The sequence below is a fragment of the Ornithorhynchus anatinus genome, chromosome 6 (assembly GCF_004115215.2).
Source record: "Ornithorhynchus anatinus isolate Pmale09 chromosome 6, mOrnAna1.pri.v4, whole genome shotgun sequence".
Lineage (NCBI taxonomy): Eukaryota > Metazoa > Chordata > Mammalia > Monotremata > Ornithorhynchidae > Ornithorhynchus > Ornithorhynchus anatinus.
In genome coordinates, this window is record NC_041733.1 from 41,558,803 (window position 1) to 41,577,147 (window position 18,345).

At 48.1% G+C, this 18,345-nt stretch overlaps 1 protein-coding gene across 2 annotated transcripts in view; it reads right to left on the reverse strand.

Annotated features, from left to right (window-relative positions):
• AMMECR1 (AMMECR nuclear protein 1) overlaps positions 1–15,644 on the reverse strand; it is a 116,883-nt gene extending 101,239 nt beyond the window's left edge. For both annotated transcript variants that reach the window (XM_029067394.2, XM_029067393.2), the window contains exon 1: positions 15,102–15,644. In XM_029067394.2, coding sequence (XP_028923227.2) covers positions 15,102–15,640 — 539 coding nt within the window. In that variant the 5' untranslated portion in view covers positions 15,641–15,644. The remainder of the gene's footprint in view (positions 1–15,101) is intronic.
• Positions 15,645–18,345: the final 2,701 nt, after the last annotated feature.

Sequence of the window (18,345 nt, forward strand, 5' to 3'; positions counted from 1 at the left end):
CTTCGTACAATGCCCGGCACATTGTAAGCCCTTAAATACATTATTATTATTATTATAATATGGGTCATGGATTGTGTCCTACCTGATTATTTTGTATCCACCGCAGTGCATGGTACACAGTAAGCACTTAATAAGTATTTAAAATAGGAAAAAAGGGAAAAAGGAAAAAAAAAACAGGGCACCCTTCTGACCGAGGAATATTTCGGCCCTTCTATGAGGTGGGCAGGCCTAGCGACAATCCTGAAAAATGGTTAAGACAGGTCCTGAAGACCATAGCAGTTACCAAGGCAATTGTCTGTCTTTTGGGGAGATGCCAGCTGGCCATAATCAAACAATTGCTGGCATGTATTGATTGCTTACTGTGTGCAGAGCACTGTATTGGGAGTTTGGGAGGGAAAATTATGATAGTTGGGAATCCATAAATGAGTCCCTCTAAACCATAAATTCATTGTGGGCAGGGGATGCGTCTCTTTATTGTGTTGTATTCTCCCAAGCGTTCAGTACAGTGCCCTGCACACAGTTAGTGCTCAAAAGATACAATTGTCTGAGTCCTGCACGTAAGAAACAACAGTGTACACCGAGCAACAGACTGCACCCTATCCACCTCCTCTTACGTGGCCTTCCGTGTCCCAGCAGGAGTACGAGAGCGTGGGCAGCTAAAAGGTTAAAGGAGGACTCACAGCCTGGACCACAACAGGCACAGAAAAAATTGCCCCGGCAGGGCTGTTATGTTTAATGTTTGTGGCGCCCGGTGCTGACGTCTCTTCTACCTCCTAGCCTCTTGTTCCTTCCAAAGCTTTTGCTGAGAAAGAGCAGCTCCTTTCTTAACAGCAGTATGCCACGCTGGTCTACCAGCTTTGAACCGGGACGCAGCATTGCCTGAGACTCGGCTTTACTGTGTCCATACACATTTTCTCTGCATGACCTGCTTTTGGTTTCCCCATTTCAGCTCTCCGTACAGCAACTGTTTAGGTCCCCACATTCTCCTCCTGGGTATCACCCAATGCAGCGATGTTAAAGTGAGCTTAATTTCAATGCTAGGAGAGAGATTCCCTTCCAAAATGTCATTTATGTTGATTTAGGGCCCGTTTTTGCTTTTTGGTAGAATTGTAAAAGGCTGAAAGGTTCCATCATTCTTAAATCCAACGTTCTCCTTGTAATCCCACCCCTTTCTTCATCATAGGATCTGACATGCATGGCATCTACCTAGTAAAGGCGCTTGGTCACTTTATTAGTAAAATCAACAGAAAGCAGGCAGGAGAACCTGGGATGAAATTCACTAAAGTAGTAAAATGACAAAAGAAGGTACTTAATCAAATGCGGATATGCTAACGAGGCAAGTGATAAAAACCAGGTAAATACCAGGTCTTAGAATGTTATCTGGTTGAAAATTTGACAGGAGACCTGTCTGGGAAATGCTATAATAATTTCCAAGTACTTGGGAAAACCAAGGACCTGGAACTGGAAACTGGCTTCTCCTATAAATCTAGCTTTGGACTCTTTACACACTCTGGGCATAATTTAGTGAACTAACTTCTCTTTCTGGCTTTATTAGAGTATTTTAAGAGCGCCTCTGCCTCCAAAAGGTCAAACCCCTTGTAGGCAAAAGGCATGCACCCCATCCACACCTCAATCCACTCCATGCTTGACTGACAGGGCCAAGAGCTCGGGCCAAGAGCACAGGTGTGTAAGTCACTAGCATTAAAAGCAACTCCTTTGGTCAGGGACTAAGGCTTATCCACCATTACGGATGGGAGACTATCACTGGCAACTTACAACCGCTTGCCTGTATGGTTCTCAATGGCCAAGAGTGACTCTATAACTTCTACTGTGTTTACCGAACGGTTAGCCAAGTGTTTCACACACCGCACGAACTCAATCTTGCTGATGCAATCTGTCTTACCCCAGCGCTGGGGTAGATACGAGCTAATCAGGTTGGACGCAGTCCCCACCCTGTATGGGATTCACAGCATAAGAAGGAGGGAGAACAGGAGGACTAAGGCCCAGTGAAGTGACTTACCCAAGGTCACACAGTAGACAAGTGGCAGAGCCGGAATTAGAAGCCATGACCTTCTGACTCCCGGGCCAGTGCTCTATCCACTACACCATGCTGCTTCTCACGCAGTCCTATTTTCTAGCTGTTGTATAACACTCTATCACCACCATCCCCCTAACCAAGAGGCTCTACAATGCTAAGGGTTCTCCAGGGAAATGGTGAGTTACGTCGGTCTCACTTCTTCCTGCTGCCCCGCTGACCAGCTTCGAGGCCTGAAGGCCCGGGAGTTTCTTATTGGCGCCAATCCCTGGTTTCTACTCCAGATCTAGGTCACCCCAGGGATTCTGGAAACACCCGAGCCAGCAGACTGATTCTGTGATGCCGCCAGGAATTCTGATCCTCTTGGAAACCTTGGGCTAACCCAGAGGCCTCCAATCCCCCAAAAGACGAAACACAGAAGCTGGTAGAACGAGAAGCAGTGTGGTCTAGTGGCTAGAGCATGGGCCTGGGAGTCAGAAGGGTCTGGGTTCTAGTCCCGGCTCTGCCACTTGTCTGCTGTGTGATCTTGGGCAAGTCACTTCAACTTTTCTGTGGGCCTCAGTTACCTCATCTGTAAAATGGGGATTAAGAATGTGTGCCCAATGTGGGACACAGACTGTGTCCAACCTGACTAGCTTGTATCTGCCCCAGTGCTTAGAAAAGTGCCTGACACATAGTAAGCGCTAAAACACCATAAAATTAAAAGAAAATGACCACACCCACTCAGAGGTTCTTGTGACCAGAAGGACCAGCTCCCTGGTAGGGTGCTCCCAGACAAGAACAGGTCCCCCAAGCCCTCCACGGTCCAATGTGCATCCCGGGCTCCAGGTCCCGAAGTTTTCCAGGATCCTAGGATAAACTGCTGGTCAGGTGGGCCCTCCATTCCAGAAGAACTGACAAGCACTCGCCCCGGGGCTAAGAGGCAAGCCATGCCATCTAGAGATTTTGACTATATTAACTAAAGATCTCTTCCCGTTACATGAGATTTCTGCTTGAATTCAGACATATCTTTTACTTCCCCTGCAATTCCAAAAATGTGCTCTTCACATGGAGGGTTCACAGGAGGCAAGTTTGGCTATTGCTTTCGGGATTCGGGTTCTGGCAGGCTTCAGTTTGCTTGGCTTGGGCTTCCGGTGCTTTGACAGAGACATGTCCAAGGATTAGTCAGGGGAACTTTAGAGGGCTGGAAAAATAGGGAGGGGCGGGTATTATTAACAGCCCCATTTTACTGGTGAGAAAATTGAGGACTAGAAAGAAGTAATGTTGCCTAGAGGAAAGAAGCACAGGTTCTCATCCCATTTCCACCACTTGCCTGCTGTGTGACTTTGGTCAAGTCGCTTCACTTCTCTGTGCCTCAGTTTCCTCAACGGTAGAACCGAGATGAAACATCTGTTCTCCCTCCAATTTAGACTGCAAGCTCCAACTGGGGCAGGATTGTGTCTGACCTGATGATCTTCAAAGTACCCCATTGCTTAGTATAGTGCTTAGTACACAGAGAAGGCTTAACAAACACAACAGTCATTATTACCATTAGAGATTATGTGACTTACATGGAGTCATCCAATAAATCAGTGGCAGAACCACGACTAGGATTCTAGACCCAGGCCCCTTCCACTAGGTCACCTGTTTGCAGGATGTGACCCCGATGGAAAACGAGGGAGCCTTGAAAAGGAAAACGAACCACTTTCTTAGCCTTTCCTGGGCGTGCCGTCGGTCAGCTCACATCCTCTGGTGCTCCCCGCTTACTCAGCCTGATTCAGAACAGCCCCAGAAAAAGGCACAGAATCACCAAAAACGGTGAGGGGGTGGGGATCGGAAAGAGCAATTTAAATTGAGAATTCCTGTCACCATTCTTCAAGGAAATATATCTGCCTCCAAGACAGCAGACAAAGGACTTAAAAATCTGGATAACTTTTGGACAAGAGACAATAAAGTAGCAACCTGCATCACTCTGATAAGCTGAAAGACTAATAATTTATGAGAATATGTGCATTTTGCTCTACAGACTTTGGAGTTTGATTAAAGATGTCCCAAAATGACTTCCTGAAATATGAAATTACCTAGAGTTGATGTAGTAAAGCTCTGTCTTGAGCACCAATGAGCAGATGGAAATCGTGAAAATGTTTTTGATTATACAAGTCCAATTTCAACCATTTCTCATCTGCTAGCTCAAAGTAGTTTGAAGAAGTGTACATTCTTAGCATCTAATTGGCAATAGTTTTTTTTTTAAACCTACTCTGCTTCTGGGAAATTTACACATTTTAGAGGAAAAACAATTGAGTAGAAGGAAAAAAAAACCCAGCACTTTCCATTTCCGGCAATGATTCTACCTTGGTTTTCCAGTAGTCTCAAAGGTGTCGGCAGAAATATCTTTTCCCACTAGCACCAGGGTCCAGCTATAGTTAAATAATGGCCCAAACATAGTTGCTAGGAAAATGCAGGGCTAAATTGTTATTTCTTCGGTGGGTGGGAGAGAAAGCCAAGATAAACTTGGAGCATTTCTAATTGCTGAACTATATTTACACCTTATCCAGCTTATCAAGAATAATGCTTGACAAACAGTAAACAAATAATACACCTTCAACTAAAAATAAATGTATTTCCACTGTTGCACCTCTATGTCACTGACTGTTATTACAGATCTAGAACCCCACTGGAAACTCCCCGTTCAAGGAAAATTCTTGGGTCTCCTTCAGACACAGATGACAAAAAAATTCTTCTACTGAATTCTAGTCCTGGAGCAATAGATAAAAATGGCAGGATAGAGAGAAATTCCTCACACAACTTCTGAGCTTCCCAGCAAAATCTGTTTACAAAGAAGCCATTTTTAAGTGATCTTTACTCATTCTCATGGAAACTTCGCTACTGTTTATTAGAACTGAATATTTATCGAACACCTGCAGACTGCTAAGGGTGCTACACCACACAATCTCAAAGACCTCCATTACTGGCATTGTGTTCAGTCTGCAAAACTGAAAAATAATAATAATAATAATAATAATAATAATGTTGGTATTTGTTAAGCGCTTACTATGTGCCGAGCACTGTTCTAAGCGCTGGGGTAGACACAGGGGAATCAGGTTGTCCCAAGTGGGGCTCACAGTCTGCATCCCCATTTTACTGATGAGGTAACTGAGGCACCGAGAAGTTAAGTGACTTGCCCAAAGTCACACAGGTGACAAGTGACCGAGCCGGGATTCGAACCCATGACCTCTGACTCCAAAGCCTGTGCTCTTTCCACTGAGCCACGCTGCTTCTCTACTGACAAAGGAAATATAAAATGCACATTATGGTACATTAAGCACCTCTAGAATGAACCAATAGCATGTAACATGGGAGCACAACCAAATACAAACCAATGAGAAGCAACTTTAATGAATGAATTCATGAAAACTTGGGTGGGGATGAAAGGAATTCAGAAGAAAATGAAACCTATTAGAGAAGCCATATTTGCACTGGGTTTCTTAAAATATTAATCACGTCTTTTTTCAAGAATCTATTTTTACTTAACACTCCTGAAACTACGCTTGAAATAGACTGCATGCCAACTCAAAGGTTTAAGCACCAGTAAAGCAGCAGGACCTGGCACAAGGATGATGAACGTGGGAGTCAAGGGACTTGGGTTCCCACCAGGGGTCCATCACTTGCCTGCTTGTGGGACCCTGGGTAAGGCACTTCACTTATCTGTCAGTCGGTCACTCAGTCACCTTTATTGAGCAATTACTGTGTGCAGAGCACTGTGCTAAGCGCCTGGGAGAGTTCAATATAACAGGAAGCAGACATGTTCCCTGTCCATGACGAACTTACAGTCTAGAGGGACACCCCGTGCCTCTCAGGGGTTTTAGAACAGTACATAAAATGGATCCTACTTCTACGCAAATACAAATATTTGATACCTCTATCTGCAGGTGAATAACTTTCTACATTTGGGAGCTGTGTCCCCATATTTCACCTTTACTGCTGTCTCTGCTCTCACCTGAGTTTTTCTGTCTCTGAATCTGAAGAGAAGCAGGAAGATTTCTACTTTCCCTTCTATGTTCCCACTGCTTTCCCTAATTACCGTTCCCTGCTTTCTGGAATACCAGGAAATCCCCAGTTACTGATGCTTTGGCCAACCACAGTGCCAAACAAAAGCTCCCTATGTGAGATCAAAACTCACCTTTCCTTTGGATGGCTCTGAGTTCTGAAACGTGTAGTGGGGGGAGGAGTGTGTGTGTGTGTGCACACATTTTGGGGAGAAAGGAGGGAAAAGACAAGGAATGAGGTGTGGCTAAGCATCAATCATGAAACTGGCTACGTAAAATCCACTTTACATAAGGCTCTTAGAGCAGTTGCCTGCTGGGTTCCCACTCTATTGCTTAAAAATTAGCCACTGTACCTAGTACAGGGCCTGACACATAGTAAGCACTTAAATACCATAATAATAATAATAGTTATTATTCTGCTCTGTCAATACCAGTAGCTTGATTTAAATAAAATATCTTTCCTGCACTTTGGGGAACTGAATAAGGAGACTGGTTAAATATAGCTACAGTTAGGTTGTAGAATTCTTTTAACCAAAATTGAACTGCTAATTATAAAGACAGAAGCTAAGAAGAAAGTCTCCAACTGTTCACATGCTGTGTGGCTAGCAAAATGGTTAATGTTAAAGACGTGCCCATGACTTGGAGCTCAGCTCATCAGGTCCAATGGTGAGTCTGCACCCAGAAATACACATTGCCAACCCCATACTGCCTTCCAGAAGGATGGACGGGGCAGAAGGCATAGCACGTTACCCCAGTCCTGGCTAAGGAAAGCAGCATGGCTTAGTGGCAAGATCACAGGCTTGGGAATCCAAGGACAAGGGTTCTAATTCCGCCTACGCCACTTGTCTGTTGTGTTCCCTGGGCAACTCACTTCACTTCTCTGGGCCTCAGTTGCCTCATCTGTAAAATGGGGATTAAGACTGTGAGTCCCAGGTGGAACAGGGACTGTGGGCAACCTGATTACCTTGTATCTACCTCAGCAGTTAAAACAGTGCTTGGTATAAAGCACTTAACATATACTCTTATTATTATATTATTAATATATTCCCCTACTTATTACCTCTCTTCTTTGGAACACATGACCAAAGGAGGTTTGTGTAGTCTCTGTCACTGGAGGTCTCGAAGAGAATGCCATCTGTTTGAATATCCCTGGTCCTTTCACTTGCCTTGAAATGGCTGCTAGACTGCATGGACTCTTGGAGTTCCTTCCAGCCTCAGGAGTCAAGGATTCTCCAGGGCCATTTCCACTTCCCAAAACACACTTTTCAAAAATCCTTATTACTCTGACAGCTGAACACCATTATCTAAAGATAAATTGTACCAATGTCCAATGAAATAGGAGGTAGGAGTTGTGTCACATATGATCATGCAAGAGGTGTGATTTCAGGTTCAGAGTGGGAAAGCAGAATCCTGAGAGTCCTTAAAATGTACCTCACTCGTGCCTAAAGACACGGACCACTTCTGAAGTCAGAGTGACACCTTGAAGTAGTTCTGAGAAAGACCCTGAGCCAAAAGCAAACATCTCATTCCAGAAAACATTATCTGGATGATAACGGTGATGGTCATAATGATGACAATAATAATAATATTTAAAGGACTTGCCATGTGCCAAGCACTACACTAAGAGCTGGGGTGGATACGTGATGATCAGGTTGGACACGGTCCCTGTCCCTAACGAGGCTCCCAAAAGTGGGAGGGAGAACAGATGAGGACACTGAGGCCCAAAATGAAGAGACTCCCCCAAGGTCACCTGCAGCAGGCAAGTGGCAGGCTAGCCAGGTTGCCTGATTCCCTGGCCTGTGCCCTTTCCATTAGGCCACGCTGCTAATGTGAATGTCGTGTGAGTTCCACAGTGACTTTTGTATATAATTAAACCGGGATACTACTCATGGATTATTTCTTTTTTATTAGAAACACTAGAGACATTTGGTTATTTCCTAAATACCACTCTGTTCCTAATGGTCAGAAAAGAGAACAGCCTCCCTGGGTTTGGGATTGGCTTACAATACTTCTCTCAAAACTGAAACAGACTGATGGTCATCTGCTGGAGAGCTGGCCTCCACACATATGACCCAGTTTAGGTCTTCCTTTCCTGCATTATCAACTGGGGTCACTCCCTGGCAGATGGAACCCATGGGTAACTTATTAGACCCTGCAGGGAAGTTCAACATTTACCCCGTGAGGCTGGAGGATGCAAAAAGTTGGGAGGACAGTCAAGGTACTTCATTAGCCAGAGCCGACTGCCAGCAAAAGATGATTCCAGGAAAGCAGAGAACCTTATTTTCCTTAGCATCTAATTGGCAAAGGATTAAAGCACATGTGGGAAGCCATGAAAAAATGATGAACTACTGAAAAATATGTCACTGTCCAGCGTGACTCTTGAAAACACATTGCTTAATACAGCACGAGATGGTAGAGGAAAGATGTTCATTCAAAAGGCAGAGAATCCTACCACACTTTTAGAACCTGTGCTGGGAAAGACCACAGGGAAAGTCAATAAAGTCACTGGTTCAACATTTAGTGGCTCATATAGTACATCAGGTTGTATTACGGTTATGATTTTGTTGGGGTTTTTTAATAAAGCACTTTTTTTATTAAAAATCTAATAGGCGAGTCCAAAACCGGTGAACATGCCATCAACAAAAACGCAGGTTATAAATCTGTACTTGCAGAAACTTCAAGCATCATCAAGGAAAATTATTCCGGTCACTAAGCAGAGTAAGTGGATCTTGAGGAGGAGGGGTAGATAAGGTAACAGGAACAAGAGGTTTTCCCTTACATAAATGCCAGGAATGAGGAAAAACCTACAAAAGGGGTAATAGTATGCTATGAAGTTAGGGGCATGACAGGATACTTCTTAGTTTATACAAATACTCATCACACATTTCTAATCCTAGAAAACACAGAGGTCACCCAAATACATTTCATTATCTATCTGCCTAGGCAAAGTCCTAACAGGTTGCAATTTTCATCTTCAAAATGAAAAATGCACTGAGATTCGTCACTCTTAAAATACCACCTCACTGAATCCTGGAGACACTAATGCAATAATTCAAGAAATTTTATAAACATATGGTTACCATTTTCTGACTGGGTAGCCTAAATTCTCCAGGAAAAACATCCTAGCATAATATGGGACAGGGACTGGAGTCTGATCTGATTATCTTGCATTTAGCAGCATTCTGGTACACACTTTAACACCACAATTATTATAAAAAAAAACAAACCCTGGGCTCCAAAGGTAGACAAGAAGACCACAGACAAAGATGACCACAGAGGAAAGGGACAGTTGACTTTTCCCAGGTTATTATAAGCAGCAACTACTTGCCATAAGGTTTGATTAAACTTTACATTTCCAGAAGACAATAAACCCATATAACCCTGATCGCCAAAAATACCCCCAGACTACCTGCTGATGTCTGCCTCAGCAACCTGGGTGGAATGAACTCCAACTCAAACCCTAATAACTTTATCATCCCAGCCCTTTCTCATGTGTCTCCAGTACCTGGCTTTTAAGCTTGTTTGAACAGCTTGTTAATGATGTCACATCTCTTTTTCCATACTATTATTAACGAAAACTCACAATCCTGTTTCCAAACATGCCAGGGCAAGTTATCACTTTCATCAGCATCCACAGATGGCCTCCCCCGGTGAAAAGAGCAGTGCTGCTGGGCCTACAGTATTTGCTCCATCTCAAAAAAACCCAAAAAAAACCCCAAGATCCCCCCCCCAAAAAATCCCAAGCAAATATTTAATGTTCTTCTTTGAAAAGTTGATATTAAGAAATGGCATTTGATGCTTCAATTACAAATAATTTCCAAAAAAACTTCCTAAAATTAAATTTACTAGGACAAAGAAAAACTGTGTGCTGAGATCATGGGGCTCCATGTGGGACAGGGACTGTATCCAATATGATTCTCTTGCATTTACTCCAGTGCTTAGCTCATGGCAAGCAATTAACAAATACCCTAACAAACTTGCCATGACATGTACCTTTCATTTCAGTAAGGGACCCTCCTCCTCCCCCCACCCCATCTGTTTTCATTTTAGGGCTCTCTCTCCTAGCAGTACTGGGAGTTGGTACCAGATTTTAAAGTTAGTGGCTGGGCAATATTTCCTAACCATCCCCAATCAATGATGTTTATGTAGCACTGACAGAGTGCTAGGCCCCTTGCTAAGCATTTGGGAGAGGGGGACAGTATGCAGGCAACCCTACCTGCTCTCAAAGCATTTACAATCTAATTGGAGACTCCTGCTCTGAATTTTATCAAAGTGCTAGTCGTTAAAAGCTGGTCACTCCTTCACCATTCCATTCATTTACGGTCTGATTCGCTCGGAACCAAACATAGCCGCATTCAGAAAAATGTGTCGTTTCAAGAAGCTGCCACCCCCACGTGCTGTGGAAATGTGGACGAGTTTAAAGAGGAGGACAAGAAATGTACTGTCCAGGTGAAGACTAGGTAACTCTCCCAGGGTCTACCTGAATAATTCAACACCTCATAAAACTCAGTGGGTTCCACCCTGGAGGTGTCAGGGAATAAACAGGTGCTCTTTCCAACCTACTCTTGTGTGCAAGAGTATTGGAGTTGTTTGTTAAACATCACACCCCTCTTTCAGAATATAAATGCCTCAGAGACTAGAAAATGAACTGTAATAGACTGGGGCGGCTTAGGACACTGCTGATTTGAAGGCTCACCCCCTCCAGGAGGCCTTCCCAAACTATACCCCCCTTTTTCTCAGCTCCCCCTCCCCATCGCCCCAACTCGCTCCCTTTGCTCTACCCCCTCCCCCCCACAGCACTTGTGTATATATGTATATGTTTATATTTATTTATATAAATGATGTATACATATCTATAATTCTATTTATTTATATGATGCTATTGTTGCCTGTTTACTTGTCTTGATGCCTTTCTCCCCCCACTTCTAGACTGTGAGCCTAATGTGGGCAGGGCTTGTCTCTCTTTGTTGCTGAATTGTACTTTCCAAGCGCTTAGTACAGTGCTCTGCACACAGTAAGCACTCACTAAATACAGCCCAATGAATGAATGAATATTCAGCCAAGAACTATTTATTATTGATCTACAGTATTTGTTAAGCACTTATTAGGTGCCAGGCACTGTACTGAGCACTGGGGTAGATGCAGGATAATCAGGTTGGACACAGCCTCTGAGTCCCTGTCCCACATGGAGCTCACAATCTTAATTCCCATTTTACAAACGAGGTAACTGAGGCACAGAGAAGTTAAACGACCTGTCCCAGGTCACACAACAGAGACGTGCCGGAGCCGGAATTAGAACACGGGTCCTACTGACTTCCAGGTCAATACTCTAATCCACTAGACCACATTGCCTCTCTGCTCAGACAGCGGTATTTTTTTTTTAGCATTCACTGTATGGGGAGAGGGGGGTTACAGTAGAGTAGGGAGATATCCCTGTCCTCAAGGAATTTACAATCTACTGGACTGTAATGGTCAGACAGCAAGGGACTAGAAAAATGCTCTTTGTTTAGGGCTTTGGGAGCTGCCATATTCAAAGAACACCAACTTCACGCACTTGGGCCAAAAGTATGGATCATTACTAGAGTTTCACAGTCAAACGGAATGTTCATAAATGATATCCCAAAATTGTGAGAGACTGAAAAAAGGCCAACATTTGAAGTGTGATCTAAGGAGCATGTCAAAAGCATTTACAAAGGTTTTTGGTGAACTGGTCAAACTCCACTTTTTCCTCTTAAAGTTCAAATTACATTTGCTGTTGTCCCAAATGCACTTAAAAACGTGTGAAAACAGCACCTTCTGAAAGTGCAGTTCTCACCTGCTCTGAGGCAGTGGAGTGTGAATGCTAGAGCAACCTTTGCCAAATTCATATATATCAGTTCAAGAGGTAAACACGAGTTTGGTTTTTTCAGGCCTGTGATAGTGCACAGCCAACCTATAAGTTGGCTAGGCTTCATTAAGACAGGATGGTCAAAGACAAAACCTAAGTCAAAAATTTAGTTAAATAGAGAGTAGTACTAAATCATGTTCAGGTTTAAAAAAAAAACAAAACAAAACACACAATTTGGGGGCAAGTTTGTAATGTTAAAAACTAAAGTCAAATTAGCATATTCCCCAAAACAAAACCTTTAGGCTTTCAAAAACTTGTAAAGAAAAGTCATTTAATGAGTATGGCACCAAGCCAGCTAGGATACTGTTGTGTGTGAAACGATGCCTGAGGATGGCAATGTCTGAGGAAAAAATAAAATGCACACAGAGCATTGAAAAGTCACGCAAAAGAACACACGCATTTTGGGTTTCAAAGCTAAATAAAACGAGCAATATAAATTTATAGAATCCATTACACTTCACCGTAAGTTCCACTAACTTTTTTATGAGTTCGGCATTAAAGAGAGTCCACTTCTACCTCCCCAAATGAAGAGAATTGTTTTAGAGGACACTGGGCATTGTATTGGGAACGAACCACAACGGTCATTTGGATTAGCTGGAAAAAGGCCGCTCCTGTCAGTGTGACCTCAAAGTGGATTTTGTTCAGGCGGCTCCCCTGGCTGATCGCATGCTACGTAATCACATTAAAGCAGTTACCTCCCTTCTTGTTCTGTTCTTCTCGGCGATTTAATTTTTATCCAAACATTCGCATCAGCAGCCAAAACAATCTGAAACATCACTTTACTGGGCAACAGCCTTTCCAACCTCACCCACGAAACTGCCCAGGCAGTATTTCCCTCACTCTTTGGCTGAAAGTTTATCCTCTTAAAAAATACAGCTCCAAGACTAAGTAGTGAACGGTGATGCAAAACAACTACGACGTTCTAAAAAAAACAAAAAAACACCCAGCACAAGTGTAGGTTTTTGGTGTTTATAAAGGAAAAAAAAACCCTCGGTATTTGCTACAGACTATCAACTTATACTGGCTGGGTCTTTTTAAGGATAATGTCCATTTTTAAGCTCATCATCATTTTCAAAAACGGGAGTGCACAGACTGAATGCATGCGGACTGTCGTCCCCTGCCCCAAACTCGGTACCAAGGGGTAACCGGACTGGTAGGACCTGGGGTGAGGTGGCAAGGGGGTAAAAAGATGCAACCTACCTGTTGGAAGGAGAAGATGCCTTGGGGAGGAGGAAGGGGCCAGGAAGTCATCCCAGGGGACAGATGCATGGGGAAGCCAGCCAGCCCCTGGAGCCTCATCACCAGCTGGGCTGAAATGGCTGGGAGGGGCTTCACCCCAGTAGAGGGAATTATGAAAACGAGGAGGGCTGGGGGGACGGGTCATCTTTAGAGATCTGGGAGCTTCCTCCCTAAAAGAGGGCAGGAGGTGAAAGCAAGTGAGGACCCGGAGTCGGGGCCAGACAAGGGGTGAGGGGAAAGTAAACCCCCCAGAGAGGCTCTCTGCCCTGGAGGTGCCCCGACCCAGACCAAGGGGAAGGTGTCTCCGGCGGGCTTAAGGGGGCAACCCCGGCTGGTGTGAGGGGACATCCCTCCCCGGGCAGGTGTAAAGGGACAGCCCCCCTTCCCCCCCCAGGCAGGTGGAAGGGGACAGCCCCCCTGGCTGGTGTGAAGGGGCACCCCCTGCTCGTGTTAAGGGGTCACCCGGGGCAGCTGTGCGGCGTCATCCTCTCTGGGCTGGTGTGAGATAGACACCCTCCCCGGACAGGTGTGAAGGGTCACCCCGGGCTTGTGTGAGGGGACATCCTCTCTGGGCAGGTGTGAGGGGGATACCCACCCCGGGCAGGTGTGAGGGGGACATCCTCTCTCCAGTGTGGTGTGAGGGGTCACCCTGGGCTTGTGTTGGGGGACACCAGCCCCGGGCAGGTGTGAGGGGTCACCCTGGGTTTGTGCGAGGGGGACATCCTCTCCCTGGTGTGGTGTGAGGGGTCACCCCGGGCTTGTGTGAGGGGCCATCCTCTCCGGGCAGGTGTTAGGGAGACACCCTCCCTGGGCAGGTGTGTAGGGGGACACCCTCCCCGGGCAGGTATGTAGGGGGACACCCTCCCTGGGCAGGTGTGTAAGGGGACACCCTCCCCGGGCAGGTGTGAGGCGGACACTCTCCCTGGGTCACCCTGGGTTTGTGCAAGGGGCCATCCTCTCCCCAGTGTGGTGTGAGAGAGACACCCTCCCCGGGCAGGTGTGAGGGGTCACCCTGAGTATGTGCGAGGGACCATCCTCTCTGGGCAGGTGTGCAGGGGACACCCTCCCCAGGCAGGTGTGAGGGGTCACCCTGGGTTTGTGTTGGGGGGCATTCTACCCGGGCAGGTGTGTAGGGGTCACCCTAGATTTGTGCGAGGATGACATCCTCTCCCTGGTGTGGTATGAGGGGTCATCCCGTGCTGGTGTTGGGGGGCACTCTCCCCGGGCAGGTGTGTAGGGGTCACCCTAGATTTGTGCGAGGATGACATCCTCTCCCTGGTGTGGTATGAGGGGTCACCCCGTGCTGGTGTTGGGGGGCACTCTCCCCGGGCAGGTGTGTAGGGGTCACCCTGGATTTGTGCGAGGGGAACATCCTCTCCCTAGTGTGGTGTGAGGGGTCACCCCGGACTGGTGTTGGGGGGCACCCTCCCCGGGCAGGTGTGTAGGGGTCATCCTGGGTTTGTGCGAGAGGGACATCCTCTCCCTGGTGTAGTATGAGGGGTCACCCCGGCCTCGTGTTGGGGGGCACCCTCCCCAGGCAGGTGTGAGAGGTCACTCTGGGGGTGTGCCAGGGGCCATCCTCTCCCTGGTGCGGTGTGAGAGGGACACCCTCCCCGGGCAGGAGCGAGGGGTCACCCCGGGTTTGTGCGAGGGGGACATCCTCTCCCTAGTGTGGTGTGAGGGGTCACCCCGGACTGGTGTTGGGGGGCACCCTCCCCGGGCAGGTGTGTAGGGGTCACCCTGGATTTGTGCGAGGGGAACATCCTCTCCCTAGTGTGGTGTGAGGGGTCACCCCGGGCTGGTGTCGGGGGGCCACCCTCTCGGGGCAGGTGTGAGGGGAGGGTGTGCGCCCGTCTGTCTGTCGGTCCCCCCGTCCCTCCCCGTTGGCCGGTGCGGGCCCCGCCTACTCACTCACTAGGGCTCGTTGGTGAAGCGGGGGGTCCGGGGCTGCTGGTATCCGTAGAGGTGACAGTAGAGCACGTCGAAGCAGAAGCAGCACATCTCCGCCGACACCACCATCTTCCGCCCGCCGGGGGACGACGACGACGAGGCGGCGGCGGAGGAAGGGGAGGCCGAGGAGGAGGCGGAGGCGGCGGCGGCGGCGGCCAGGACCGTCCCCCCAACGCAGGCCGGGGGCGCGGCCAGGACAGGCCCCCCGGCCCCGCCGCAGCCCCGCGGGGGGGAGAGGGTGCAGCCTCCTCCTCCCGCCAGCCCCCCGAGCCCGTTGAGCCGGACCCCGGGGCCCCCTAGGCCCGGCTCCCCGGCCCGGGCCTGGCCGTCCCCGCTGCAGTGGGAGGAGGAGGAGGAGGAGGAGGAGGAGTTGTTGGCCGCGCCGGAGCCGGCACCGCCGGCCGCGCCGGAGGGGGGCGAGCTGGACAATTTCTGCTTCTTCACCCCACAGCAGCCCGCCGCCATCTTGGCAGCCTCTCCCCCCACGCCGCGCTTCCGACCCATGGCCAGGCGGGCCGGCGGCGGCGGGGGCGCGCGCGTCGCCGGCGGGGGCGCGCACGCCGGGGACGCCGGGGGTCGGGGGCGCGCACGTCGCGGCCTCCTCCTGCTCCTCCTCCTGCTCCTCCTCCTGCTCCTCCTCCTCCTCCTCCTTCTCCTCCTCCTTCTCCTCCTCCTCTTCCTTCTCCTCCTCCTCGCCAGGCGTCCGGTCCTCCCGCCTCCCGGCGCCGCCGGCCCTGTGGGCGACAGAGACACGGGGCCTGAGGGGTGGCCGGGGATCAAAGGGGAGGGAGAAGGAACGGTCATAATAAAAGGAATCCCAACGATGGGCTGGGTTGAGCGCTCACTAGGTGCCAGGGGCTGGGGGGGGGGGGCGTTTAAATGTGCCCAGCACTATTCTAAGCGCTGGGAGAGACAGAAGGTCAGCAGGTGGCTCCACGTGGGGCTCCCCGTCTCCAACCCCATTTTACAGATGAGGGAACTGAGGCACAGAGACTCAGTGATGGTATTTGTTAAGCACTCACTAGGTGTCAAGTACTATTCTAAGCGCTGGGGGAGACAGCAGGTCAGCAGGTGGTTCCACCGTCTCCATCCCCATTTTACAGATGAGGGAACTGAGGCACAGAGACTCAGTGATGGTATTTGTTAAGCACTCACTAGGTGTCAAGTACTATTCTAAGCGCTGGGGGAGACAGCAGGTCAGCAGGTGGTTCCACCGTCTCCATCCCCATTTTACAAATGAGGGAACGGAGGCACAGAGACTCAATGATGGTATTTGTTAAGCGCTCACTAGGTGTCAAGCACTATTCTAAGCGCTGGGGGAGACAGAAGGTCAGCAGGTGGTCCCACGTGGGGCTCACCATCTCCATCCCCATTTTACAGATGAGGGAACTGAGGCACAGACTCAGTGATGGTATTTGTTAAGCGCTTACTAGATGCCAAGCACTATTCTAAGCGCTGGGGGAGATAGAAGGTGATAAGGTTGTCCCACTGTCTCCATCCCCATTTTACAGATGAGGGAACTGAGGCACAGAGACTCATAATGATGATATTTGTAAAGCGCTTACTATGTCTCAGTTCCCTCATCTGTAAAATGGGGATTAACTGTGAGCCCCACCTGGGACAACCTGATTACTCTGTATCTACCCCAGCGCTTAGAACAATGCTCTGCACATAGTAAGCACTTAACAAATACCAACATTATTATGTGCCAACCACTATTCTAAGCGCTGGGGGAGATAGAAGGTAATCAGGTGGTCCCACGTGGGGCTCACCATCTCCATCCCCATTTTACAGATGAGGGAACTGAGGCACAGAGAATAATAATCATAATGATGGTAATTGTTTAGCGCTTACTGGGTGCCAAGCACTATTCTAAGCGCTGGGGGAGATAGAAGGTCATCAGGTGGCCCCACGTGGGGCTCACCATCTTCATCCCCATTTTACAGATGAGGGAACCGAGGCACAGAAGTTAAATGACTTGCCCAAAGTCACACAGCTGAGAAGTGACAGAGCCGGGATTAGAACCCACAACTGCTGACTCCCAAGCCCGTGCTCTTTCCACTAAGCCGCGCTGGAATCCGAGGGGGAAGGAAACGGGACTGGCTCCGACGACGGGACGGAGGGAGATGGAGAAGTAGGGCCCAAGTTGTTCGGTCATCCAGTCGTACTGTTTGAGCCCTTACTCTGTGCAGAGCACTGTAGTAAGCGCTTGGGAGAGTAAAATAGAACAACAAACAGACACCTTCCCTGCCCACACAAGCTTATATTACCAACAGATTACTAAACATCATTCATTCCATCAGTTGTACTTACTGAGGGATTACGGTGGGCAGAGCACTGTACTAAGCGCCGGAAGAATACAATGGAACAGCAAACAGACACCTTCCCTGCCCACAACGAGCTTATATTACCAACAGGTCACTAAACATCTTTCATTCATTCCATCAATTGAACTTATTGAGCGATTACTATGGGCAAAGCACTGTACTAAGAACTTGAAGGGCCAGAAAACACTCCCCCCAACACACACACACACACACACACACTCACGTGTGTGCGTGCTTCCCCATGCACCATCTGGACTTTTGGGTGAGAGTAAAGGCAGCAATGCAGCAATCAATTGATCCATTGTATTGATCAAGCACTTACTGTGTGCAAAGCACTGTACTAAGTGCTTGAAGGGTCAGCAAACACCCCTCTAACATGCACACACACTCTGCCAAAGCCACGGTCTCCTGATACTCTGAAATCCCAGCTCAGCAGAAAGAGCCCAGCCTTGGGAGTCAGAGGTCATGGGTTCGAATCCCGGCTCTGCCACTTGGCAGCTGTGTGACTATGGGCAAGTCACTTAACTTCTCTGTGCCTCAGTTACCTCATCTGTAAAATGGGGATGAAGACTATGAGCCCCACATGGGGCAACCTAATTACTCTGTATCTACCCCAGCGCTTAGAACAGTGCTCTGCACATAGTAAGCACTTAACAAATGCCAACATTAAATCCACGTGCACCATCTGGGCTTCTGGGTAAAAGCCAAGGGAACCCAATCACCAGTGAAAGTAAAGGAAAGGCAGTAATGCATCATATTGAGCGCTTACTGTGTGCAGAGCACTGGACTAAACGCTTGGGAGAGTACAGTATAGCAGTTGGTAGACACGTTCCCTGCCCACCGACAAGGCCGCCCCTTCCAAACTGGTACAGGGTCAACAGG